A 25,761-nucleotide genomic window follows, 5' to 3' on the forward strand; every position below is an offset into this window, starting at 1 on the left:
GTACCAGAAATCACTGCAGAGAAGATAAGAAAATGAAGACAAATGATCTCTGGGGAACCCTGTTTATGTTTTTTTGAAGTGCTCTGATTGGTTACAGAGAACAGCGCGGATAGAACTAAATAACTGGTATATATAATCTGTATCTGAGTTACAAGTGTTACTGATTTTAAATCATGTAAGAGACCTCACTGCGATAAAAATATGAATAGATACATCTCTACGTCTTACACGTAGGTACAGTTTATCTGTTTCTAATGGCTCTTTCTATCTGTGCCATCTGTCAGTTTCAGAATCCATTGGTTACAGCAAATCGGTTTGACGAGGAGGGATTCCATTAGTAAAACATCACTTCCAAGGATGAACGCTAGATGGCAATGAAAGACAGGAGCTGGGGAGTGGAAATGAAACGAATTTAGAGTAATTCCTGCTCTCAGTGGAGCATAAGCAGTATTTCGGCGATATGTTTTGTGAAAGAAGGGAAAGTGTCACTGGAGTTTTTGAGCTGGATGAGGTGAGTGACCCGTCTAATGAGTCTAGAGAAGAAATCGGCACAATTAGTCATTAAGTGGCAAAATGTGGTATTGAGTGACGAGGCCTGGCGGCAAAGTCATCTGGAGCTGGAAGGGCTGAGCTTTCCTCTTTCGTTTGCTGTTGCTGCTTTGCAGAAAGGACGTATCTCCTTATGTTCATATGTTCTTTTCCATTTGCTGTTGCATTCCTGGAGCAATACTCCAGCCCAAATCTCATCAGTTACCAATGTCATCTTCCACGTGGTTTCATGTTCTGATCTCAGCTGATCAAACACGAGGTCTCAGGCTGATACAACAGGCCTGTTCCTGGTGTTTGGGATGAACCCTGAGCCAGAACGTGGAATTATACCGAGCCTTTAATAAAAGCCATGTTGAGTGAAGGGGGACACGGAGCGAATCGGTGTCTCTGACTCAGGCTGCAAGCCCTGACTTCCCAGCTACGGGCAGCTCGACGCTGGGTGTTCCACGTGATGATTAGAGGCTTTAAAGAACTGGCTGTCCTCACAATGGGGGATCCCCAGGGCTGCTCAAGAACTGTGGCGCACAATCCCAAATGACCCAAGTCGCCACTGAGCGGCCGTCACCTCCGCCGCACCACGCTCAAGATGGCGGCCGGCAACTGTCGGACCCTGCGCCGCGCTCAAGATGGCTGCGTCCCCGCCTCCTCGGCCCGCCCCGTCGCCGGCGCCGACTTCCGGAGGGAGAGGGCGTCCGTCCCATGGTAACTGCGCCACGGCGGAGACGCCGCGGGGGCCGCTCGCTTCCTGCCGCGACGACGGGCTCGGGCAGGGCAGCGGCGGTGGCCGCCTCCGGGACCCCGCAGCGGGCGGTCTGCAGGTACGTGCCGCGGGGCGGGCGGCTTCCCGGCTCCCCTCCTCGCCCGGCGTGCGGGGCGGGAAGGCGAGGGGAACCGCCGTGGAAGGCGGTCCGTACGCGCTGCCGAGGTGCGTGCGCGGCCCCGAGGCGGGAGGGCGGTAACCGGCCCCGGAGGGCACCTGGCGGCCCGCCCGGTTCGCGGCCGCTCGGACCAGGCTCCGCTCGTCCTGCGGGGCGCGGCTCCGCTCCGCCCGCCCCCGCTGCGAACCTCCCTCCGGGCCTGGCCTCGGTGCGGGCTGTTAGCGGGGCTCAGCTGGGGCAGCGCGATCGGTCCGCATCAACTCGGCGCCGGTTAATGCCGTAGGTGTGCTGGAGGAGCCGCCGAGGGATGTATGGGAGATGTATGGGAGATGTATGGGAGATGTATGGGAGATGTATGGGAGATGTATGGGAGATGTATGGGAGATGTATGGGAGATGTATGGGAGATGTATGGGAGATGTATGGGAGATGTATGGGAGATGTATGGGAGATGTATGGGAGATGTATGGGAGATGTATGGGAGATGTATGGGAGATGTATGGGAGATGTATGGGAGATGTATGGGAGATGTATGGGCTGCCTCCGGCGTGAGGAACGGCGCCCGCTGGCTCCTTCCCTTCTTTTGGTCGAGGGTATTAAAAGTTCACTTGAGAATGCTCCCGTATGGAAGGCAGGAGGGTGCTCGCTGTTTTACCGGCCTTTGGGTTAGAATGAAAAGTAAGGCTCTGCAGAAGGAGGGATGGTTCAAACCGTGCTGGTGAGTGGAGTCATAGAATCACAGAGTGTTTTGGGTTGGAAGAGATCTCAAAGCCTGCTCATCCCAAGCCGTAGCCAGGGCTGTCCCCCCAGCTCAGGTTGCCTAAGGCCCCATCCAACATGGCCTGGAGCACATCAGGGGATGGGGCACCACAGCTCTGTGAGCAGCCGTGCCAGCGCCTCACTGCCCAAAATAGGGTCTGTTTGATCCTCAGGAGAGGCACAAGGAGCTGTAGTTGCTCAAAAGATGTGTCTGCAGGGCGTGTGTGTGTTACAAATGAGCAGAGCTGTCTGATCGGAGTGTAAGTAGCATGTTAGAGAGAGCACTTATGGAACTGCTGGCTTAGACACACAAATGAAAGAGCCCCTGTTATGAACCTGTAAATCAGTAACAAGGATAGCAAGTAACAAGAGAGCGCATCCTAATTTTCTGTGAGCTCATTATTAAACATGATCAGCTATGAAAGTGTTGGTCCGTAGAGTTGCAGTAGAATCAAGGGACAAGAAAGCAACTGGGACGGATAAGGATGCAGGATCTTCCTACTTTACTTAGGAAGGGGACCAGAGCCTGCAGGGCTGGAAGGATGTGTTGTGGAACAGTCTTCAGAGTGGTGATGTGAAATTACAGTATGAATTAGGTTGTAGATGACCTTAAAGATCATCTAGTTCCAACCCTCTGCTGTGTGCAGGATTGCCACCCACCAGATCAGCCTGCCCATGTTTATTAGAAAAGTATAGGTACTTAAAGTATCAGCCTTTATGGGCTGTTACTGCAAGCACTTTAGTTTGTGGCCACTAAATTGTTGACCATAACAAATAATAATGTTTATAAACATTTGCTTGGAAGAAAAATGGTACTTTAGCTTTTCAGCAGCTCCTATAAACCACATCTGCTATTGGGAAGCTGCTGGGCTGATGGTACAAGTTGGCTGAGATATAATTAAAAAGCATAAACAACAACAACAACAAAACTTGATGTTTTGGTGATTATATTATATTATATATATAGACTGGAAGCCTGTGCTGACAGTGTTCTGTTAGGAAGCTGAGTGTGGACATTGCTTTAGGTATTTTAGTAATCACTAAATAAAAAGCAGAATCAAATCCTGCCGAAAGATTTATGTTCTCTTCCACAGTGAAGTGAGTGATATCCTGCAGGCAGTAGTATAATAGCCTACTTGGAAAACACGGTTATTTTGGGACCAGAAGCTTAAATGCGTTACATCAGTTAAAAGCAGATGGATGATGAAATTAAAGCCTTACACACAGTGATACAGAATGTTGAAAACCACATTAGGATTAGAGACTTCTTATTGTAACTCAGGAAAATGTTTCCCTTTTGGGTGCAGTACATGGGCAATAAAACACAGCCATTGGGTTTTTCTTATTGATTTGCTTTTGAGTTCCCCGGTGCAGGGAAACTTAGGATTGCAGTGTGGTCAGTAAGGCTTGTTCACCTGTAGGAGCTAGAGAAGAGCAGTGCTGGTGTTTGGGCTTTCCTGTGCAGGGGTTTTGCTTCAATCTGTTTGCCTTCTGCTAATTATTAATGGGCAATACGTGACTTCAGGAGGAAGCTTGCTCTGGATGTATTTATTGTTAGCAGACACGCTTATGCATTGATAAGGAAGGTAGATTTTTGTTCCTTCGACTTTTTCCTCATCTTTCTGAACCTGTTTTTGTTGCTGACTCTGTTGGGGAAAGGCATGTAAAGCTGTTTTGCGCTGATCAGAGAATTACTGTAGCAGGAACAAAAGATGTTGATATGGGGAGAACAGTCCCAAAGGGCCTTGGGAAGAAAGAGATGGAATTCAGCTTAGTAGCCTCCAAAAAGGTCTTGCTGTAGAAGAGGTGAAAAATAAGACCATAAAAGAACAAAGGTAAAAAGAACATGTGAAAACACTTAGTTCTCATAATGTTACCCTTTCCCACGAGGAGCCTTTTGAATGGCTTTCATAGTAATGTTTCTCATATGTTAACCATAGATGTGAGCCGTAAGCTTTGCTTTCCTCTAAGCTTTTAACAGAGATGATTGATTTATTAGCTTTGATAGAAGTATAGAATTACTTGCAAACTTTGAAATACATAATAAGCACCTCAGATAATTAGCAAGCATACCGCTATCTCTCTTCAAAGCGGTCAGTGGAATTAATTTGGTTTGGTAACCATGGCTATTTTCTAGTTCAGCAGCCATATGGTATTTCTGAGTTTAGTGCGACTTCCTGTCAGCAGCTCTTACCAAGTCAGCTGTGCTCTGGTGTGAAGTGCAACGAAAATTAAACATCGTGGGAAGGTGTGAAAATGCTCTTTCTGATATTAAAAGGTAAAAGAAAGACGACAGGTTGCTTTGCTACCCTAAAGAAAAGCATGTTGCTTTGTGGTGTAAGAGTGGACTGTAACCTCTAAATTACATGCGGGGTGAGACTGTAATGCTAAAATAGGCTTGCTTGACACTGAGGGTTTTAATCAAAACTTGTCAGACTCATGTTTTGTTGTAAACAAGGTACTTCTTAACTCTTAAAAATGAAAGCTGCGTAACTGTAACTTTACCCTTCTAGAGGGATCTCACCTAAATGAAGTATATTGCACTTATGAGTCTTGATATTAGTAGAACAGCAAGGTGAAATTTCCATCTGAACTTTGATTTTAAGACTTGCAGTAGTCAAAGGCTGACATCTGTCATATAACGTTTGAAACTCCACACGCAACAAGTCAGGAGCATGGTGCAGCTGGCTTGGTGAGAGCTGGAGTAACAGAAGATGCCTTGGCTAGGAAGGCTGTGCGTAAAGGAACTCTATGACAATAAAAGGTGAATTCTTGAAGCTTTCTATCCTCTGCTGGATCTTAACTTTCGCTGAGGCAGCTTCTCTTGCGTTCAATATTAAGGTAAATATATCTGGCTGGTAGACTGTGGGGAAGGGAGACTGGAGTCAGGTGGTGGTGTGGGAGGGAGAAGATCTGAAAGCAGAAGTGGTGAGGCTGGATGAGCAGGGTGAAGAGGAGCAAGGATAGGTGCTGGGGATGGGGTGGGGGAAGTGGTGATCACCATTGAGGCTGCTGGTGGAGATGTGGGATAGCACAGACCTAGCAAGAATGAAGGTCTGTGGGCAGAAAACATGGCACTGAAGGGAGACAGAGTAGCAGGTTGGTGGATGGGTGTGTAAGAAATACAGAATCATGGAATATCTCAAGTTGGAAGGGACCCATAAGGATTGAGTTCAGCTTCCGTCTTCACACAGCACCACCCAGAATCCAAACCCCATGTCTGAGAGCTCTGTCCAAGTGCCCCTTGAACTCTGCCATTGGGGCTGTGCCCTGTGCAGCTGGTTCCATGCCCACCGCCCTCTGGTGCAGACCCTGCCCTGACCCGCAGCCGCCCCTCCCCACACAGCTCCATGCCGTTCCCTGTCGCTGTCACACACAGCAGAGCTCAGCGCTGCCCTGTGAGGAGCTGCAGCCGCCATCAGGCCTCCCCTCAGCTCCTCTGCGCTGAGCAAACCCAGCGGCCTCAGCCGCTCCCCATTTTCTTATTCCTCTCTTCACATATTTCTGTAGTAAAGGTGAAAAGCTTGTGCTCTGGTTGGCTGGTGTATTCAGCAGATGTCTGGGAATTGTTTGCCTTCTGTTTGCAAGTATCTGAAGAAAGTTCTTGCTGTGTGTCTTAATCTAAAGCACCGAGTTGTTTTTGTAGAGGCAGGCAAACACAGCATGATAAAACCATTCTTGTACTGTCTCTAGCACAACACAATTCTTGTGCTTTTGTAGCACAAATTAATAAAACTGACTAAATTAAGCCTTAACTATTAACAGATGTGTGTTGTATTTTATTCTCGTACAGTCTCTCCTTGTTAATGATCTTGACATGCAGATAGATGGTAAGGAGGCAGCTCTAGTTTTAATAGGAGGAAATGTATTCTTGTCATCTGAAAACATTTATGTCCCAGGCTCAAGTGTGCATTCTAAGCAATAGTTCTTTCTTGCTCAGAGCCACGGTGCTTGGAAATTCAGCTGCTGTTATCCCCGCGTTGCTAAGGATCTCTGGCCCCCTGGAGCTTTAATTCTTCATCTTCTATCTTTATGTAACTAAGGTTGGGCAAGGGCTGTGAGCGGGCGTCTGTTGTAGGCCTCCTGGTATTTCTCCTTCCCGCTGCTGCCCGTGTGTGTGATAAGGTGTGCCTGTTGGAGCTCTAAGGAGTAAATCTCAAAAGCAAGCAGCTTTATTGCTACAGCTAACGCTGTTGTTGTTGCTTGCTTTCCCAAAGTACCACATTTGCAGTCTTCCTAGACATTTGAAGGGAGTATTAATGAACATTGTTTCCAGTTTGAATCTTCCAAGCACGCAATAATTGTCTTATAACTTGTACTCGTTTAATCAGTGAGTATTCTTTAGAACTATTTCAGATGTCATATGACAAATAAAAGGAATCACTTATTTCTGTGCACATCTTTTTATGGTTTTTGAACCAGTGTCATATTTGAGTGTGTGTGCAACATACAATTTGTTTGGTTTTTTTTATCCTATTTAAGCTTATACCAGAGGCGAACGGATCTCCCTGTGTTCAGACTGCCTTTCACAGAGTGCCTGTCTGTGATTAAATATTTATGTACAGGATGGAGCATCAAGAGGGAGATTAGAGAAGATGCATTTTGTAAACAGAAAATCCATTCTACCTGGAATGTGAGTGGAATGATGCAGCTCAGTTTGCAGTTTTGCTGCAGGGAAGTGCTGGAATTAAAGCTCTTCTTTTTGAGGGGCCTCATCTGTGCTCTTCTGAGTTAGACACGCTCCTGTTGATTGTAAGGCTTGGTGGGTTACTGATGCCTGTAGACTGAGGCTTGAGGTATTTCTAGACCTGAAGTGAGACCAGAGGGCTTTCTTATAATTTTTTCTTATTTCTTCCCTCTGATTGTGTTTACCGTGCTCAGCAACATGGCTGATGTGAGATGTTTCTGAAGATTAAAGCATTTAATATTGTAATAGCCGTGCTGGTATTCCAATATTGAAATAGCACGTTAGGCAACAGGCTTTTTTGAAGTCACGTGAGAACTTGGTTTTGTGCAGATAGCTTTGGGTGGGAGGAAGGAAGGAGGGGGATTTTGAGAACCAAGAGTAATTAATTAAGAATTGCCACAGCTATGATGTTTTGGGCTCAGAAAATTACAGAGTACCACACCACCTAGTTTAAATATCTAAGTTCAAATATTTTCTTTAATATTACATATGCTGTTCAAAATAATTACATGAAGCTGAAGGGAATTTTTTTTCCCTGTTGGAATAAACTTTACCCTAGTCTGAAACATGTGTTCTCACTTATTGTTGATAGCTTCTTTAATACCGTAAAACAAAAAAAAACCTCCAGCAGGTATTGCAAGAATTCAGTAACTTAATCTTAACTCTTTGAAGTTAAATCATGTGAAATGTTTTAATTCTATTGTATTTTTGTAAAGGCATCAGCATGACATACAAATCGTTATTAAAACAACAACTAAAATTGTTAATATATAGCTTGGAACTCACTTCTGTGAAGTCCAGGGCTCTGAAAAACAGAAAGTTTGTAGGCCTGAATGAATCATCATGTATTTTCTCTGGAAGTTTATGGTTGGAGACAGGAAAAAGTAGAATCTGCATCAAAGCTTTTGGGGAATTAAAAAAAAGACACAACACGCAGTATTTGTAAAACCTATTGCCGTGTGCTGATGTTAATACATTACTTTCGTCACCAGTTTCAGTGTTGTGGTTGGCCAGGCGCTACGACTGGCCCTTCCAAGGGCAGCTGCTGACCTGTTGGGTCAGGAACTGTTTTTCCCTGCTTAACCTGCTGTTTGGCAAAGCCAGTTTCAGGTCTGCTGCCTATCAGTACTTTGGCAACTTGTTCTCTCTTTAAAAATGCAGTAGAGATGGCATTAGTGCAAAAACAATTACTGGCTTTGTGAGCGGTGCTGTCGAGTTATGACTAAGTATATTGATTTGCCCAGCCAACATAAACTCCAGACAGATTTATTTTTTCATGGCCTTTCCACGAGAGGGTCACATGGCTGTTTGTTACTGCCCTGAATATGGAGCTCTACAAACCCAGAGTGCTTTACAGTGAAACGGAGAAGTTTTGAAGAGGTTCTTTGGGAACAGACTTTCATTGCCAGTGTGTAGAAGGTGGCTCTTTGGGGGAGGTTGTCTCTCTCCCCTAACTTTTCAAAATCTCAGACTTTGCAGAACTCTTCAGTGTTTCCTGATATTCAGCACAGGGATTAATTTTGGGGAAGTTGGACTACTTCTTTGTAAGCAGGACAGACCTGCTGCTGTTTGCCTGTGCCAAGCGTATTTTTGTTTTTCCTTAAGTTGTCATCTTTTCCTCTAACCTTCAGTGATGATTCAAATACACTATTTCAAGTTCCTTGCTATATGTGTAACTTAGGCTGCTAAATCTGTAAAAACCAAACAGGAAGAAAAAAACCATGATCTGAAGCTATAATAATGGGTCTGTATATTTGAGGCCCACCAGAGCTCCTGCTTATTTACCCCACTATTTGGTGCTTCCTTCTTGCTTTGAGGGCAGAGGTAGGTGGTCAGAGCCTCCAAGGTAAAACTGAGCAGACTGATAACACTGGGTCTGAATGATATCCTGAAATGAATGTGCTGCCTTCTCTTCAGGGCTTAATGCCAGATGCTTTTGTGAGCCCTGTTAAGAGAATGTTCTGTGATATCTCCTTGGCTTTTATTGGAAACTTGTACTGGTATTTTTGTTTCAAACTTTCTTCATTGTTTCACAGCTCTAACTAATCGGAATGACCAGGGTGGAGTAGAAAACCAATACAGTAAGCAAAAAGGTTGAACAAAGTAAATATTTATTTTGGTAGTTCTTTAGAAGTGTTTATCTCTTGTGTGAACTGCTTCTGGATAGTCTTTGGCGGTGACCTTTTTATTATAATACGACATGGACAAAAGCAAGCACCCGTGTTCATTACCAAGGGGAGAGCACATGGCTGCAGCAGTTTTGTTCCACTTCTTCATTGCTTCTTTTTCATTGCTGCCTTTTCTAAAGTGAACTTCACCTTGTCTAGACCAGCTTCCCGAAACTCTTATCTGTAATGCAAAGGTCAGCTAGTTTAGTTGCAGATATGGCTGCCACGTGCAGCAGCAGTGATCTCACTGTGGTAACATTCTAAGTTGCAAAGACAACACTTGTAGAAGTTTCTAATTTGTATTTCTCAACAATTTCCCAGCAGTGTGGTCTTGTCTCCTGCTTTGCATATTCTTCATGCTGGTATGCTCATGGCCTAAGGCCATACAATTTGCTAAGCAGCAAGAAACTACTTGCTTTACTTGCTTAGGTTAGCTTTCTGGTTAGCAGGTTGAATGAGCTTTACACGTGATCAGATGCACACCAGGGTGATGGGTACAGCCTCACTGGAACAGGAGGAGGAAGGCCTTATTTATTGTTGGGGAACTATTAGTGATCAGTTAGATCACTTCCATTTGCAAGTTAAGGCTTGGTTTTCCCAGTTTAGCAAATTGGATTATCGATAACTTGAACATAAAGCTGGGTGTTTACTAATTCAGGGTGCAGGTAAGTAATAGTAAAGGTGAGCAGTGAAAATAGCTGAAGAAATTATTTGGTTGGAACCTTGATGGAAAAGATTAGTTTAGATGAACATTTTTGGTTGCATACGTGGATGAAAGTACAGATTCTTTATGTAAACTATTGACTGAGATCATTTCTATCTGTTCACCATGTTCAACTCGCAAGAACTTCTAGAGAACTGGAGACTGTGAAACAACTGTGAAGGGTACAAACTATCTTGTGAGCTTTTCTGGTGGGGAAAAAAGTACAAAGGTGGTAAATGAACATATATTTTCTGAAAGCCAAACTGACAAGCAGCTGAATCTCCTCTCATGATACGCTATCAAGTCTCGTGTCTTTGGGAGAATCCAATGTGGTTTTTAGTTTGAGTTTATTCAAATGATATTGCCTATATGGAAAAGCAAGGAAATGTTTCTCTAAACACTGTGAGTTTGGTGAAAAAGCTGGGGTAGTTTCACAGAGCACTGTCAGACCAGAAGGTTGTCTAGGCCGAATGGTCTCTACAGGGCTCTGGCACTGATTTTTGACTTGGGTGAAAAGTTAAGTCAATGCAGATTGAGCACCAGCTGGTACCCAGGTGGGGGGTGTTGCACATGTGCTGGAAAATGGGGTTGGGGTTCTGAATTATTTGGAGAAACTGGGAAAGTAGCGTGGGGGTTAATACACCTTTCAGGTGAGGACAGCACTCGAGGTCCTCTGTTTAATGATGGTCTCTGCACAAGCGGACAGTGGAAAAATAGAATGAATTTTGTGCCGAGGGTATGAGGAATGTTGTGCTTGAGCTGGATGTGATTCTGTTAACAGAAATGTTGCAAGCAAGTTAGATATACTGAAATATGCAAGCATATAGCTTTCCATAAATTATGTGATAGTCCTTCATTCTAGATTAAGGCTTGTCACTTCAGGAAAAGCTAGACTACTAGGAGAGGGTATAGATGCAGGTAAGCAGAACGTAGTCTTGAAAATACCATTTTTATTTTCTGAAAGATATTGTATTTTTTATAAGAACAGATTCCTTTAAGAAATAAAGACTAAAGGAAGAAGGATGAACTGTGTTCAAATGATATATAAAAAATAAGGTGTTTGCTACAGCTGTTCTGATGACAGAACCATCAGTAATGGGTTTAAATTGCAACAAAGATGTGTAAATGGACACTAGAAAAAAAATGTGGATCGCTGGAACAGATTGGTTAGGGAGACTGTGGTATTTCCATTTTCAGAGTGCCTTTTGAGGCATGGATTAACTGTGTCTAGACCTTGCTTTCCTAATCCCATTCTGAGAGGCTGAATTAGCTGATTTATTGAGCTTCTTTCCAACCATTACTTTATAGCACTAGAAACTCCTAGAATAGTTTCTGGAAAGCAGGGCCATACAAATTAAAGAGATATCAAAATGGTTAATAGCGTTGGGTTATTAATCGCTTTCTCATTTCGTGCTAATGGGTCTTGCTATCAAAACAGTACATCTGTACTCTCTCATTTCCACTCCCAACCTTCAAAGAAAAGGAATATTGCATAACAAGGGAAAAATACTTTTATGAATCTTCTGGCTCACTTCCACCCTGTGACTGTAAATATCTTCTAATTGATATGCTAAGCATATACCAGCGGCTACAAACTTCCAGAATAATCTTTCTTTGACAACTTCACACAGAATTTTGGAGACACGGGTGAAATTGCACTCGTAAACCCCAATGGTAAGTTTGATAGCAAACTCTTGAGATTTCAGACTGCTTTGCTCATGACTCGGAGTTAGGATTAAGATATGAAATAAAACATGCCCTCATTAGCAGATAGCAGCCTTTATCTTGCACGCCCTTTTTCCTAAAACTAGCAATTAACGTGCACAAATGAGAGGCAGCGTAATCTGGCAGCAGGAACTTGGACCTAGGAGACAGAATTGTCAGCATCTTAATCTTAGATATGGCACTGAATTATGATTTGCTGAAGGGCACGTTTAATTCGTGGCCTTGTTTTCCATTTGCAGCGTGTAACGTAATAAGGATTAATTTTTGTCTGTGGCTGCAGATGTGAAAATTCTTCAGACATGTATCTCTTTTCTGCATTAAAAGCTAATGTGCAAGTCCAAGCATTTTCTCATTCTTGGATTCCCAAGTTGTTTGGATTCTTCTTTTACAGTATCTGAGATTGAAGAAAAACTGGTTAACATTTTAGTAGCTTAAAGATATCCATCACAAGTAGGGTCACTGTTCCTGTTTCTCTTAACCTTTCTATTTGGAATAGTACCATCTCTTTTCTTCCTTCCCGCTACTGCTGAAAATCTCTTCTCTCAAAGAGTTCCAATACGTGACACAGTTGCTTGGCTTCCTTCAAGACCTGTAATGACTCAGGTAGTTTGTAGAACTTGCACTTTATTGCAGTCCCAGTTCTGTTGTACCACCTCGCCTTTCTAGGTTGTGGCAATGTTAACTGATGTGACTTGCAGTGTTGGTACAGCTTTTTATTATTATTATTTATTTAATCTGAAGTTCCTTAAGAAGCCAGGGGGCATGCTGCAATGACTTCATTCTGTTTTGACAAACCAGCAGTGCTGAGGAGTGAGAGGGTGTGTGGAGTCCTTAGGGCAATGAAATACCTCTCTAAAAGCTGATGGCATCAGCCTGAAATCCCTGTGGGGTTTTTTTTCTGCAGGTGTGTGTTTTAAGTTTGGACTCTACTGACGTTTGCATTCAGATTTATTACTACTGTGTCACCCTACAGGGTTTATAGTTCCTTCAATGTATTCTCTGTGAAAGAACTGGCATAGTATTTTAAAAGGTTATGTTGAAGTCTGGTTTCCACAGCACAAGTTGCCATGGATATGTCAGGGTCTTAATGTTTGTTTGCAGAGGAATGAAGGAGAGAAGGTTCTTACTAGCTGTTTTCAAATTAGTGTTTTGCATCCAAATGATGCTGTTCTGACAGGGAGTCACCTGTCCAGTGGGCATTAATTCTGCTGTCTGCTTTGAGAATGGATTAAGTTCGCGCAGGAAAGAGTTCATGCAGAAGTGTCTGTATGTATCTTGATTTTGTATTAGGTTTTTAGTTGTCCAGGTGCATTTCTAGGTAACTTTTTTCCTCTGTGGTAAAGTAAGCCTGCTTGTTGTGTGCCCTGCAGTGCTTTGGAACCGTGTCAATCAGCGTTTAAATAGATCAGGAACTAAGGAATGCAGTACTGCCACTGCTGTATTTAATACCAAATACCTGCTGAATTTTGTGCATCTTCATGAAGCAAGGGAAGGTCCAAGATTTCCTGTGATACGGAAGGACCCGGTGGTGATTTTCATCTTGATTTTTGACATAGCGAGCAAATTAAAGAGTACGTCTCCTTCATACTCTAAGATGTGAATAGATTAAATGCCTGGGGGAGACTTCTTGTTTAGCACAACACTCAAAGTTTCTTTTTGGTCTATTCTTTCCTTTTTTAACCATCTGCTTAGTTTCTTCCTTGCTTCTGATTTACTTTTCTCCCATTCCAAAATAAGGATCGTGGTAATGAATGTGTTTGTGCAACTACTCAGATCTTCCAGAGACACAACACACTGACTTCCAAGCCCGTGCAACCTACCTGCAGAGCATGCCAGAGCCTGCTGCTGGGAAAAGTGTGTGATGAAAACGGGAGTCAGATGGTGACTTGCCCATCGCCCAGATCACCTTGGTAGAAGCATGGTCAGGCACGTTTGAAATCTGGTGAAAATTAACCCTGTCTTTTTCAATAGAGAAGATACAAGTGGACTAAATACTGGTAATATCTTATCCTATGACCTTGCACATGTGCCATAAATAAAATTATTACTCTGGAACTCCACTGTCACAATGGCTTTGTCCCACCCCACTTGATATGCAAAGGAAAATGTCTTTAGGGGCAGAAACTTGGACATATGTCCATCATATGTCCAGCGTAGTACTGGGCACCAGTCCCTTCCCACTTTAATTCAGATGTAGGCCTTCTTTTAAAGTTCTTTTGGGGATAAAGCTTATTAAAGGTGTTTTTTGAGAAAAGTGTGATTGTCTTTTACCTTGTGTGTATCATAAACCTGAAAAGATTCCACAAAGGAGCATCTAGTGTATTTTTACAGTGTGTAAAACACCCTTAGTGTGCTAATTTTAGTGACGTACATCTGAGCTGAATTTCCAAACTGATAAAACCTGTTCTATGCATTTGGTATCCATAGCAATAGCTGCAGAGGCGTCTGTCTGAAGCGATGGTTACAGAGAGATGTGTTATGGATTGTGCCTTTTATAGAGAGCTTGCTTTACTTTTATGTATGTAATGCAAAATATCTTGAGTGATTCATCAAGATAAATACCACTTAGCAGTCATTGCCATTAATATCTTCAATTTCCATTCAGAATCTGCCGGCATGTATTCTCTGCTTCCTGTACTTGATTGGAGGTGCCATTAACAGAGTCTTTCCTCTGAGCCAAGCACCCAATCACTATGTGTGGGGAAAGCTTTATCTTGCAGTACAACGAGGCGAGCTGTAGTTTTCCTGGACAACATTCAACTTCTTTGGGAAGAAGGTGGATGTGAATTGGAGCTTTGGGTAATCTGCTTCTTTGGCAGTTCAGTTTCAGGCCTCTTCTCTAAGCAGATTTCTAGATAAAGCCTTTTTGTGTTTGTTTTTTTTTCTTCCTCATCATTCCACATGTCTGTTTTTCCGTATTTGGAAACGGTGCTGTAGTGAGAAAGGCCACTTGGGTTAGTGACAGGGGAAGAAAACCCAAAGAGCAGCATACATCTGCTGGATTACCTCATTTTCCATCAGTTCCCTTGGCCAGCTCCAGCAGCTAGCTGGCTTCCAAAGCTAATGCTACCAGCCCTCGAGATCGGGAATATTCCTAGAGCAATGTCCCTTAACTGTTCTCAGATTTCCCTTAACATGCAGTGAGAAACCTCAGATACAAAGAATCACTGGAAGAAGAAAATCCTAAATGCTAACTGAATGCCCCGTTCTTATTCCAGAGGTGTGATTGCTCCTGTGAGCATGTGATAGGAAAGAAGCTGTGAACGATGTTCTTGAGCTGTGCTTGTCTCCTCCTTAGTGCTGCAAAACAATCTGTGTGATATAATGTGTCTTTTGAACCAACTACAGAAGTGAATAAAACTGTAAAGTGAGAACCTAGATCTATTCAAGGTATCAGATTCTCCTCCACTGAGGAAGGATTAATAACTATTCATTATTTTCCTTAGTACGTTCACAGATGGTTTCTTGTGTGAGAAACAAGCTTCTTCTATGGGCTGTAAAAATCAGTCTCAGAATTCGTCAGTATTGTTGATTGTCTGTAATCTGCTTTTGATGTGATTCTTTGCCTACGGGTGGGGGGGGGTGACCGTGGAATGCTGGTTGGTGTATTTGCTTTTGAGAAGTTGGTCCCAAACAATAGGCTAGGCTTCAAAATGCCTGAAGTTCCCTGTCTTGCAGACAGGATGTGGCAGCCCTCTGAAAGCTCGTGATTTGCACTTCTAGGGGGAGCTTCTCTCTGGCTGTGTTGAGGAGATTTGTTATTCTTGATCTCTACGGGTATTGCCTGTTTAATCCAGATGCTTTTTATTAATCTTATGTGCTGAGCGCCTGAAATAAATTAAGAACTGTAGGTACGTTCAGTTTAATAAATGAAGGCATCTCTGCAACTATCTGAGATTTCAAAAGGGGACGTCTTTGCTGGATAGCGTGTGACAGTTCGGTAAGGTTGCCAGGTTTTGAGAAAATATGTGCTGAGAAATGATATTGTTTATAGATAGCTTCTTAAAGGCTGCAGTGGAACTCGTACTGCTCGGTCTTCTCTTGTGTTATTTCTTCTATGTGGAATAAGCATTGCCTTAATGCTCTTTTCTGTAAAAGGTGAATAAATGCATAGACTTAACGGGAGGAATAGTTTCTTGATTCTCCTGATTTTTCATTCATGTTTCAAGATCTGTGCTACTTAATCATGTCGGCAGTTGCTTTCAGAGACGATTTAGCTGAAATTTTGAGAGAAATCTTTGCTTTTGATGTGATCACAATTGTCAAGAATCCTCAACGTCTTGATGAAAGCACTTGGTGAAGCTTCAGATGGCTTCTCATACGTTTCTCATGAAACATAAATGTAGTAGCCCGGAGTCTCCATTTTGCCGCATTATTGCTGTGCATGTTGTCAATGTCTTGAGGTACAGAAGATGGTAAATAGCTGTCACTGGAAGTTTTTGTAGGCATTTTCAAGAATTTTGAGAGTCTTGTCAGTGTGTGTTGATTTTGTTCTATCAGAGCTTCAGTATGGTCTGCTGTGGAGAGAATTATGTACAAAGTATCCTAAAAACAGATTTAGGGATAAATGGTGCTGAAGCATCAGTTCGCTATAGGCTGCTAAGAATATATGGAAGAAATCTAACTTGCTGACCTACCAGTAGAGAGTGAAGATTAAACCAGCAGCAGGATGTCACGGCTTCTGGGTGAAAGGCAGATTTTTACAAAGCATTTTGTTTTGTAGTGTCCATTTCCCACCTAGGAAATTTCTTTTTGTTGAATGTATTATGTATACATATGTGGGGTTACACTTGCATAATGCAATGAAGTCTTCCTGTGGTTTTACAGACAAATTCTTTGGGGAAAGCTAAATTTCAGGCAAAATCTGTTACTGTGTGCCTTATTTGGATAGATAAAGCCATCCAGTTTGCAGGAGCTTATCTTGTAGCATTAGCTTTGAGTCTTCAATCTGTTTGCAAAAGGAGCCTTGTAAACTTGCAGCTGAAAGTGCACTGTAATTGAAGACTTCAGAGGCAATTAATTGAGCCTCCTTAATTAAATCTGTGGCTGAAACACTCTTATAATTAAATCTTTTAAAAGTATTCTCCATATCTCTGTGCAGTGTTGTGACTAATCTATTCAGCTGGGTAAATGAGGATTGATACAGGCCTCTCTCTTGAGCAAAGTCCCTAGGCCGTAAAGCTGGCTAAAATAAATGTAGACATTTGGTTTTCATTAGTGTTGTAACTGAAACAAAAACATTTTAATGACTGATCCCAGAGTATTTTGAAGTTTGTGCAACTTTGCTGGGAAGGTATTTAAGCCACGGTATCAGTTGCAAGTTGGCCGGGTGCCAGTTTTTCGGAGCCGTTTCAGAGGGTGAGGTTGAGTTTGCTCAGCGTTAGGAACAGGAGAGCTTGCAGAGAGGAGAAATGGTTACAGGAAAACTGGTGCTGGTGAAATACATGAAGCTATCTGCTGGAAGGAGACAGTGGCAACGTTCGTGCTGCAGCACAGGTTGTTGCTTTGGTAAAGAGCTTTCTCAGTTGTCTGGAAAAAAAAAAAAAAGAAGTACAATTATAAGCTTCGGTACTTTTAATTAAAGAAAAAAAAAAGTCGAGGCCTAACCAAGAAGTTTGTGTTTTGTTTTTGGGTTTGTATTTTTTTTAAATGGATTTTTCTTATTTTAAATCCAGTGTGCAAAATGAAATCCTGCTTTTAAGGGAAAGTACTTAGCTTGCTTACAAGTAACATTTGAGTTACATTGAGGGAGAGAATGGGAATAAAACCTGATTTAAAAACTAGCATGCAGGCTTAGTCTTTAATATACTAAAATAAACGGTGGCTTTACATTCATGGGAAGCTGGAGGTTGTTTCAAGTGTCAGAAGGTGAGGATTGCTTATTCTGTGTCATGCTGCAGGTGTTGTGTTGGGAACTGCTCCTCACCCACAGTGTTTCAGGAGTCAGACAGGTGTCCATACTCTGCTTCACCAGGTTGGAAGTAATTGCTGTGTTTGGCACACGATGCTGTTGGTGGTACCTACCAAAATGATGTTGCGTTTTGGTGCCTGTGGGGTTTTTCTTGAGTGTTTCTTAGGGTTAAGTGGCAATTAGGATAAGACAAGTTTACTCCGTGTAGGCTGTTAGAAATTGATCACTAGAGCAAACTAACACTTCTTCTGGCAGCGACGATAAAAGACAAAACCCAGAAACCTAATCAGGTGGAACGACTGAGTTGTTTGAACAGATGCAGATTTTGATGGGTGCACCTTCTTAGTGTAACCTTAATGAAATAATTTAGTAAAAGGAGGCCCTCATTTTTAATAAGGCTTGTTGAAATGCCAGGTGTGCATAGAAAGAACAAAAGAGCAAGCATAAAGGAACAGAATAAACAGGAAGAGTACTTAGTGGAAAAGCAAGTTGAAGAACAACAGGGAAAGTATATAGGTGTCTGAAGAGAAGTTGGGAGAGGATTTAAGTTAGTGGATAACAGTGAATTGGCAGGAGCTGCTGGCTCCCTCGGGGGCAGAGAGGTCCTGCAGAGAGATTTTGATAAATTACAGGGCTGGGCAGTCACCAACTGCATGAAGTTTAACAGCGCTAGGTGTTGGATTCTGCAGCTGATATGGGGCAGCTCTGGGTATGTAGATGAGCTGAGGGGAGGCCTTATGGCAGCTGCAGCTCGTCACAGGGAGTGGAGGAGCAGCAGCGCTCTGGTGGCAGTGACAGACCATGAGAGGATGATGTGTAGCTGTGTTGGGAGGGCAGTGGGCACAGAACAGGCTGCTGGTGTTCAAGGGGTGTTTGGATAATACTCTCAGGCATGCGGTCTAGATTTTGGGTGGTCTTGTGTGAAGCTGGAAGTTGGTCTCAGTGATCCTTTTGAGTCCTTTCCAACTCAGGATATTCTATGAAAATAAAATGTGCCCTCAATAGAAAAGGCATTTAAAGAAAATAGAAATGGGTGAGTTGAATCAGTCCCATTCCACCTGGCTGCTCCCTAGCTAGGGTTTGATATCAGTGGCTGCCAGAAACTCGGGCAGGGGCTGTGCTGGGGAGAATCTGTTGAGGCTTTTTTTTGCCTTAACAGTTTAGAAGTGACCTCCTCTTGGGTAAGTTTGGCTACTGCAAAGATTAAGTACCTAGTGAGTGCTTATTATCCAGGCAGCAAGCAGTTGAACTCTAACTTTTCTTGGGTGAAATAGTGCATTGCAACAAAGTTTGTGAGTGTGCCCACCAGCTCTGGCATGTGTCAGATCCACCTTTGAAGCAGTCAAAGCATGCCAGACAGGGAGAAGTGCAGCTTTGGGTATTTGTTTGAGGTGAACAGAACTTCACTGGTCTTTGCTAATATTCCCCAGTCTTTGCCAACAGAAGCAGCTCAATTCAGGGGCAGATGGGCACCAGGGCTGGTGCAGGTAGATATGGAATTGGAATCTTTTCATTATGAATCTTATTGCCTTAGAGTGAAGTTACTTGTTATGGGTTTAGCCTTACAAAGTTAACATCTTAAACATCAGACTTGTATCTCTCTTGCAAGTCACTGTCAACATTTACACTATGAACAGCTAAAATGTTCTTGTCAACTGTAAAAATGTGCAGTGCGCTGAATCTTTCTGTATTCCATGGTTAGCATTGCATGGCAGCACCTTCTAAAGGCTGATTGATTTAAAAGATATCAAAGTGCCAATTTCAGGTTTTACTGAATGTTCCCTTGTTATGAGCAGACAACTTGCATCTTTCTCCTCTGGTAGGCTGCAACTGGGAGCAATATTCTTACTAATGACTCTTGAGCATGGAACTCCAGTAAGAGAAATAGCATCTGTCTGTAATAAGATGTTGAGTTCTTTGTCCTGTTTTGTGATGTCCTTGTGCCAAATGCAGCTTTGGTGGCTTCATCCAGCTTTACCCTGCTTCTAAGATGTGGGAAGAAAATGATGGCAGTGTATGCAAATACATGGGATGCAGACAACTGATAGGGAGAATGGATATAAGGCGAGACTATAAAATGCAAATCTCATGAATGTATGAACTTTAACTCTCCCAACTTAGACAGTTGGGAATGAAATACCCCATTTTCTAATAACTACTTTGTGCACTTATCTAGTTCTTGTCATGTGATATTCCATTTCTTTTCACTATTTCTGTAGCTTTATTGTCTTATGATTAAGATTATTTTTTTTCCCCCTCTTGCCTTCTGGAGAGATAAAATAATCAGAATGGCAAAAGCATTACTCTGGTAAGGATAGGTGGGATGGAGGTTAGATGGAAATTCTGTGCTTCAGAACAAGTCAGATCGGTGATTCTGGTAGAGCAGAGCAAAAGTGGAGGCTTGGAGAGTGAAGCAACAGTGCTGAAGGACCTGAGGAATTAAATGAGAACAAAGGTAAAGAGTGAGTGGCAGCTGCTTTTTGCCAGTACAGTAATTGAATCCAAGAGATGTTCGAATGAGACATTTATGTATCTGAAGAACTGGTAGGGGAGAAGTTTTAAAAGGCAGCTAAGTAATGAGAGTTACTTTTTTCAAGCTTCTTACAATTAAAATAGCACAGACATAAGCATGTCCTATTGTAGAGGTGAGAGAACATGGTGAGTGTCCATGTCTGATGGGGGTGGGATGGAGGTTCAGTGGAAGCTGTGGCAGGTGAGATTCTGTAGGAGAGAGGGTATGTCTAAGGTTGTACCAATGCCTAACTTAACCACTGAGCATGTCCTTGGAAGCAATCTAATTTGCCTGATCTGTGGATGTGTTTTTCTTCTCCTTCAGTTTGCTTCGATGCTTGGGTAAGTAATAGGGGAAAGTCTGGCGTTCACTATAGGAATATTTACTTGAAATTTAGAATTAAACTGTTTTGCATTTGGCTAAAGGAAAAATACAGCTGTGTGGGTGAAGATGTTGGCACAGTTTGTCTGCAGAAATGAAAAACATAAGTTTGCTTTTTTTAGGTGACAGAGCATGCAGTAGTGCTTGCATACATAGCCTGCTTGTGTGTGCTTTTGTGCATGCATGTTCATAGAACCCAGTGAAATGAAAGCAAAACGTATTTAAACAGGCAGTGCTTAAATATCAGGCTAGGAATAATTCCCTTTTACATTTATAAGCAGAACAATATAATAGTACCTAGAGATGAGAAAAGTTTTTTCTCCCACTGACCTGGCAACTTTCTGCTTGGCAGCACTTTCAGTTTGCAGTTTTCATTTGTGGCTCTTCTGCCATTTTCAGCCCAACTCCAGGGAAAGGAAAAGAGGCACAAATTGAAACAGAGGAAATTCCATTTCAATGAAAGAAAAAGCTTTGACTGTGGTTGTGTGATTGGGCAGTGGAACAGGTTGCTCATAGATGTCGTGAAACCTCCATTCTAGGAAACAGTGAAACTTGACTGAGCAGTGCTCTGAGCAGCCTACGTTCGTTCATTGTTCCCCCAACCACTCTGTGGTTCTGCAGCTCCATAAAGTGAGTTCTGATACAAAGTCAGGGGGTGCACAGTAATGTGGAGTTCTAGGATGATATGTTTAGCTTGGAAGTATAGGAGTTAAGAATCAGAGTATTATTGAAGTGTCGTCCCTTTAATTATTATTATTTTTTTTCACTTCACTGTTTATTTCCTTATAAAAATGAGTGTTTTTGCAGATTTTCCTTTCTACAGAAATGCTAAGGGCTTGTGCTTCTTGCTGAGGACTTTGGAAGCGCAAAGTGTGACTGTCTGCATCCATCTTTGTTAGTACAATTTCATGCATGGCACAAGTCTTAATTGTATAATTTCAAAGTACTACTGCTGTGGGAGGAATGGCCTCTAACACAAACTACTGCTACAAATCTACTTGCTTTATGATGCAGAAATTGCAGTTCTTGGTGGAAACTTGCAGCTGAAATAATTTAAAAAGAGAGGGGGGAAAACATTCCTTGCAGGGAAACTGCCCATGCTGTGGCAGTCATGCTTGTCTCTGAAGAGCCTGATTTTGTTGTCTCTGAAGATTTTGAGAAACCCATTATCTTATGAGTACATTCAGCACAACCATTCTAGTATTTCAGTTATAAAATCAGAAGCGCATATGGTTGCATATATCATTGGGTGTGATGTTGGAGTTAATTTCTGCAAGGGAAATTACTTTATGAGCTGCGGAGAAGAGCAGTGCTTTCTCAAATCCATGCATAAGTATGCTTTAACACCACTGCTAATGGCTTCTCATAATTTGGTAAGCGTTGGAAACAAGTATGCAAAATGAGTTACTTTTAATTTCTCTGAGTGTGCATATACATGGATTAATTTTGCACATTTTCTACGTGTCATTGTAGCCTTCAAGAAAAAAAGAAGTCTCAGATCATCTTCTGAAGCAAGGAAATTGTTAGTTTTTGTTGTTGAACTTCATAAGGTCTGCTGGATTCCAGAGACAGAAATTTAATGTGATTAATCTGAGACATTAAGCAGAGATTAGGCTTAAAACTTCTTAAGCATTCTTGGTTTGTGGAAAGTAGAGCAAATCATCAGACTGTGAAATAGCAGTAGGACTGCCTCCCAGTTTTGAGCTGGGAATGAGAACGTTGGAATGCCAGATTTCTTCGTATCCTCCCCAGCTCTTCTGTTACTTCTTGACACTTTGCACTGTACTTTTTCAAAGAAGGGTCACGAGTAGGAACATAGTCCTGTGCTGTTCCCGTGTGCTCAGATGAAAGCCCCTCTGCAAGGGGAGCCGGGGAGAGAGGAGTGATAAACTGCTTTCCATGTTTCCATTACCTCATCCCTCCACCTCCTTGTTCTTTTAGTATTAGCCAGTGGCTGCAGACTGGACTTTTTTCAGCCACTCTTTTAGTGACAACCTGACTGTCAAACTGCATTGTTCATTGGTTCAGTGCAAGAAGCCAAGTTTTTGTTATTGGTGTGCTGCAAAACCAAATGCATGCTGAGAATGTTGTTGTGTTGCTTAACAGTTAAGGGAGAAAATGATGTTTTTGTGAGGCTTAATTTCTTAAGGCCTTGTGGGTATCTTTCATAGCTCCATTAAGGGAAGAGATGAGTGGGACAACAGAACACTGCTCTTGAACTTACTTTCTGCTCTGCCTAGCGCTGCTGAAGTCTATGAGAGAATATCCTGCATGGAGAAGAGTTTATCGAATACATTTCGGCTCTGTGACATTTAGTGGCAGCAGCTACTTCCGTCTGTATGCATGTGCAGGGAGAGAGATGTTGCTGAACAGGCAGCATTCATTTTCTTTTAGTGTGGTATGTGTAATGCTAGCATATGTTGTACATTTGGAAATCTGGGGTATGGCATACTTCATCTGAAGCTCACTGAACAAAATAGGACTGAAAAAGAGCATATTAAAAACAAACAAAAAGGCCAAGTGAACACCACCCTGTATCTTGTTGATGTAATTTGGATACTTGACCTATTTGGTCATCCATCCGTTGCTGAAGACAGGTACATTATTTTCTTTTCTGCGTATTCCATCCTACAAATGAAATATTGCCTTGCGTCGAGATCTCCAGAGACGGAGCCAGAGCTGTTGGCTTGTACTTCCAGTACTAACGTTGTACCCAGAATCATTTTTTTCTGCAACTGACTGACGTCATCTGTGGCACAGGTTCAACTCACTGAGCCTCCACACCTTAGTCCACATAATATACATCAACGCCCACACTTGCATGAAAATATATAGTTGCTATAAATCCAGAATTGCAGATTTGTTTTCTTCTTTTCTTTTTGTTTTGTTTTAAATACTCTGAAAAATAAGAATTCTATTTTAGGATAAAGGCAAGTGGATTTCTGCTTTGCCTTCTAAAAATCCAGATCCTGTATAACAGGCGGAACTTTTGTTAGCTGAGATAGTGGTCAGTTGCCCTACACCTTTAGCTTAGCTGATGCTGCAAAGTGATAACTAACTTCAAGTCTGGCAGCTGATTCTGTTTTCTGATGCCGTGGTTTAAATGTTTCTTTCAGTTATGCTTGCAGATTGAGGGCAAGCAGTGGTGCAAGTCTAACTTCTGCTCCAGACAAAGTAGGTAAAGTGAATCCTTCCTCAGCTTAGCTTCTGAGGAGAGGAGCTGTGACTTGCAGTGAGGGAGGTACTGAGTATGAAGAAGGAATAATCGATGTTTTGGATAATGTGTGCACTGCACAGAAAAGCGTTTTCTCCTTGTTGTCTGTGAAAATTCAAGTTTGAGAGTAGAAAACTAGCAAGCAGAAGAAAGAAGCCAAGAAGATGGTGTGTGATACATCAGTAAATGCAGTGTGAGCTGGAGACGTTAGACATGTGGATCTGACTGGGACTCGTTCAGGTGTGATGCTACCTGAGGTCAGTTAAATAGAAGATGGACTGGATTTACTGTACCCTGCAGTCTGCGCGGAAGGATTACGAGCCATGGCGTAACTGATGATTAAAACCATTCCAATTACATTAAGGTATTTGGAGCTAACAGTTAAGTTCTGTTGTCTGTATAGAAATACTTGTATATAGGCATAAATAAGGTTAATTGAAAAAATGAAAAGCAGGTCTGCTCAAATAGTCTGTCAGTGTTGTGTTTCTTACGCAGCTTTAAAAAAAAAAAATAATTAAAAAATCCATATTTTATTCAAATGCTGTTTGAAGTACTGGCTTTTCCCTTCTGCAGCAATGCACGCTATAGTGATCAGTGTAGACACGTCCCACTTTGAAGTGGTCTATGCTTAATTGCAGTGCTGAAATTCCAAGCAGAGTAGCACTGAGAAGTTTAGTTGAGATTCCTTCCTGCCCTCGTGAGCCTAATAGGTTCAAGCTCTGTTTATTGTCAGGCCAGGTACAACTACTTCTTTTAACTCAATTCCAAAGTTTTAAGAAAAAATTGGTTTTATAGAAAAAAACAAACAAACAAACAAAAAAACCCACAAAAACAAAGTGGCACAAAACTGTGATACTGACGATGAGAGGCTTTGTTTGGAGCCTGTCTCTCGTTGCCCTAAGTATCATTTGTGAAGATGTGGTCTTGGCAAATGCTCACAAACAGCTCATATTAAGTTTTCCACCTCAAGTAAGGAACATATAAACACGAGATCATATTCCTGACATAAATCAGTATTAAGAGATTAGAAATTCGCCATCAGCTCGCAGAGAAATATTTACCTTTTGATCATTTAAATTATAGTTTTGATTACATTTTGGGTGCGGAGTAAGTATTCATGTTGTGGGCAAGGGCAGCGTGACGCAGGTTTCTCAGGCTACTAATTCATGCAGCACCTTCTGCGCCTTGTGCCAAATGCAGCTGGTGGCTTTGGCTGGAATATGCCCAGGGGACTTCTGATGAAGGGATTACCTTCGGGATGTACTGAAGTAACTTCGGGGGCTGCCTTGAGAGCGCTTCTGTTCTCTTCCCAGAATCTTGAGACTTCTCCTGAGTGAAAGCTGCCTGCTGTGGAGCACTGAGATTTCTAATTCAAAAAAAAAACACAAACCAAAAAGAGCTTGATGGTTAAGTGCAGTAGCAGCAGCTTCCTGTGTGCCTAGAAGTTCTTGACCCTTTGGGACAGTCAGCTCTGAAATTAAGCTGCCTGTTCCATTTGCATGAACAGTGACAAAGTTATCTGATACTTTTTTAATGTATGCTGCCTGAAGCTGGCTGTCAGTTCGTATGGTAGAGATCTTCATTTCTCTCTCTTAATCCTCATGTGGTATAATTGGTTGCTGAACCATTCAGCATCCAGTATATTTTAGTATCTTGTAAGCTCTCAGTACTTGTTTTCAGATTAGAAATCATTTAAAATTCTTATTCCTAATAGTATTTAAAATAACTGCTTGTTGTTGACAGCTGGTCTGTATTGTCTAAGCTTAATACAGAGAGTAAATGCAGTCTCGTTTCATTTTAAGGACCTAAAGTTGTTGAGCTAGTAGTAGTTGAACCCCCTGAATAATAGCAGGGTGAAGTTACTTCTAGCCCGATGGTTGGCTCAAAAATAGCAAAAAGAATATAGGACTTTTCTGCTGAGACTCTGTGGGTATGACTGGTTCATTGAGGTGTGTACAGAGTGACTGCAGCTCCAAACTCCTCCTTTCAGAGAACAGCTCTGCTGTTTTTTGCTGCCCAGGTAGTCAGTTGCTCTAACAGTTCAAGTGTATGAAGTCTCTGAGAAAGTTTTCTTCAGAAGCTACCAGCCATAAGGCTTTCAGGAAATTAAAACATCATTTCTTACCTTCTGTTTGTCCCAGTACCTCCAGGACAGATGCCTGGTCTTCATAGTCTGAGAACTTACCTATTTACCAGGGCTGGCAGATAAGGGAACTGTTGTATCATGTCCAAACAATGGAAATTATCCTTAAATTTTTCTGCTTTAGACAACTCT

At 42.2% G+C, this 25,761-nt stretch overlaps 1 protein-coding gene across 1 annotated transcript in view; it reads left to right on the forward strand.

Moving 5' to 3' along the window:
• Nucleotides 1-756: 756 nt before the first annotated feature.
• DISP1 (dispatched RND transporter family member 1) overlaps nt 757-25,761 on the forward strand; it is a 79,744-nt gene continuing 54,739 nt past the window's right edge. Inside the window, exon 1 of the mRNA XM_072333597.1 lies at nt 757-1,367. Coding sequence (XP_072189698.1) covers nt 1,084-1,367 — 284 coding nt within the window. The 5' untranslated portion in view covers nt 757-1,083. The remainder of the gene's footprint in view (nt 1,368-25,761) is intronic.

This window comes from Excalfactoria chinensis, chromosome 3, assembly GCF_039878825.1.
Source record: "Excalfactoria chinensis isolate bCotChi1 chromosome 3, bCotChi1.hap2, whole genome shotgun sequence".
Lineage (NCBI taxonomy): Eukaryota > Metazoa > Chordata > Aves > Galliformes > Phasianidae > Excalfactoria > Excalfactoria chinensis.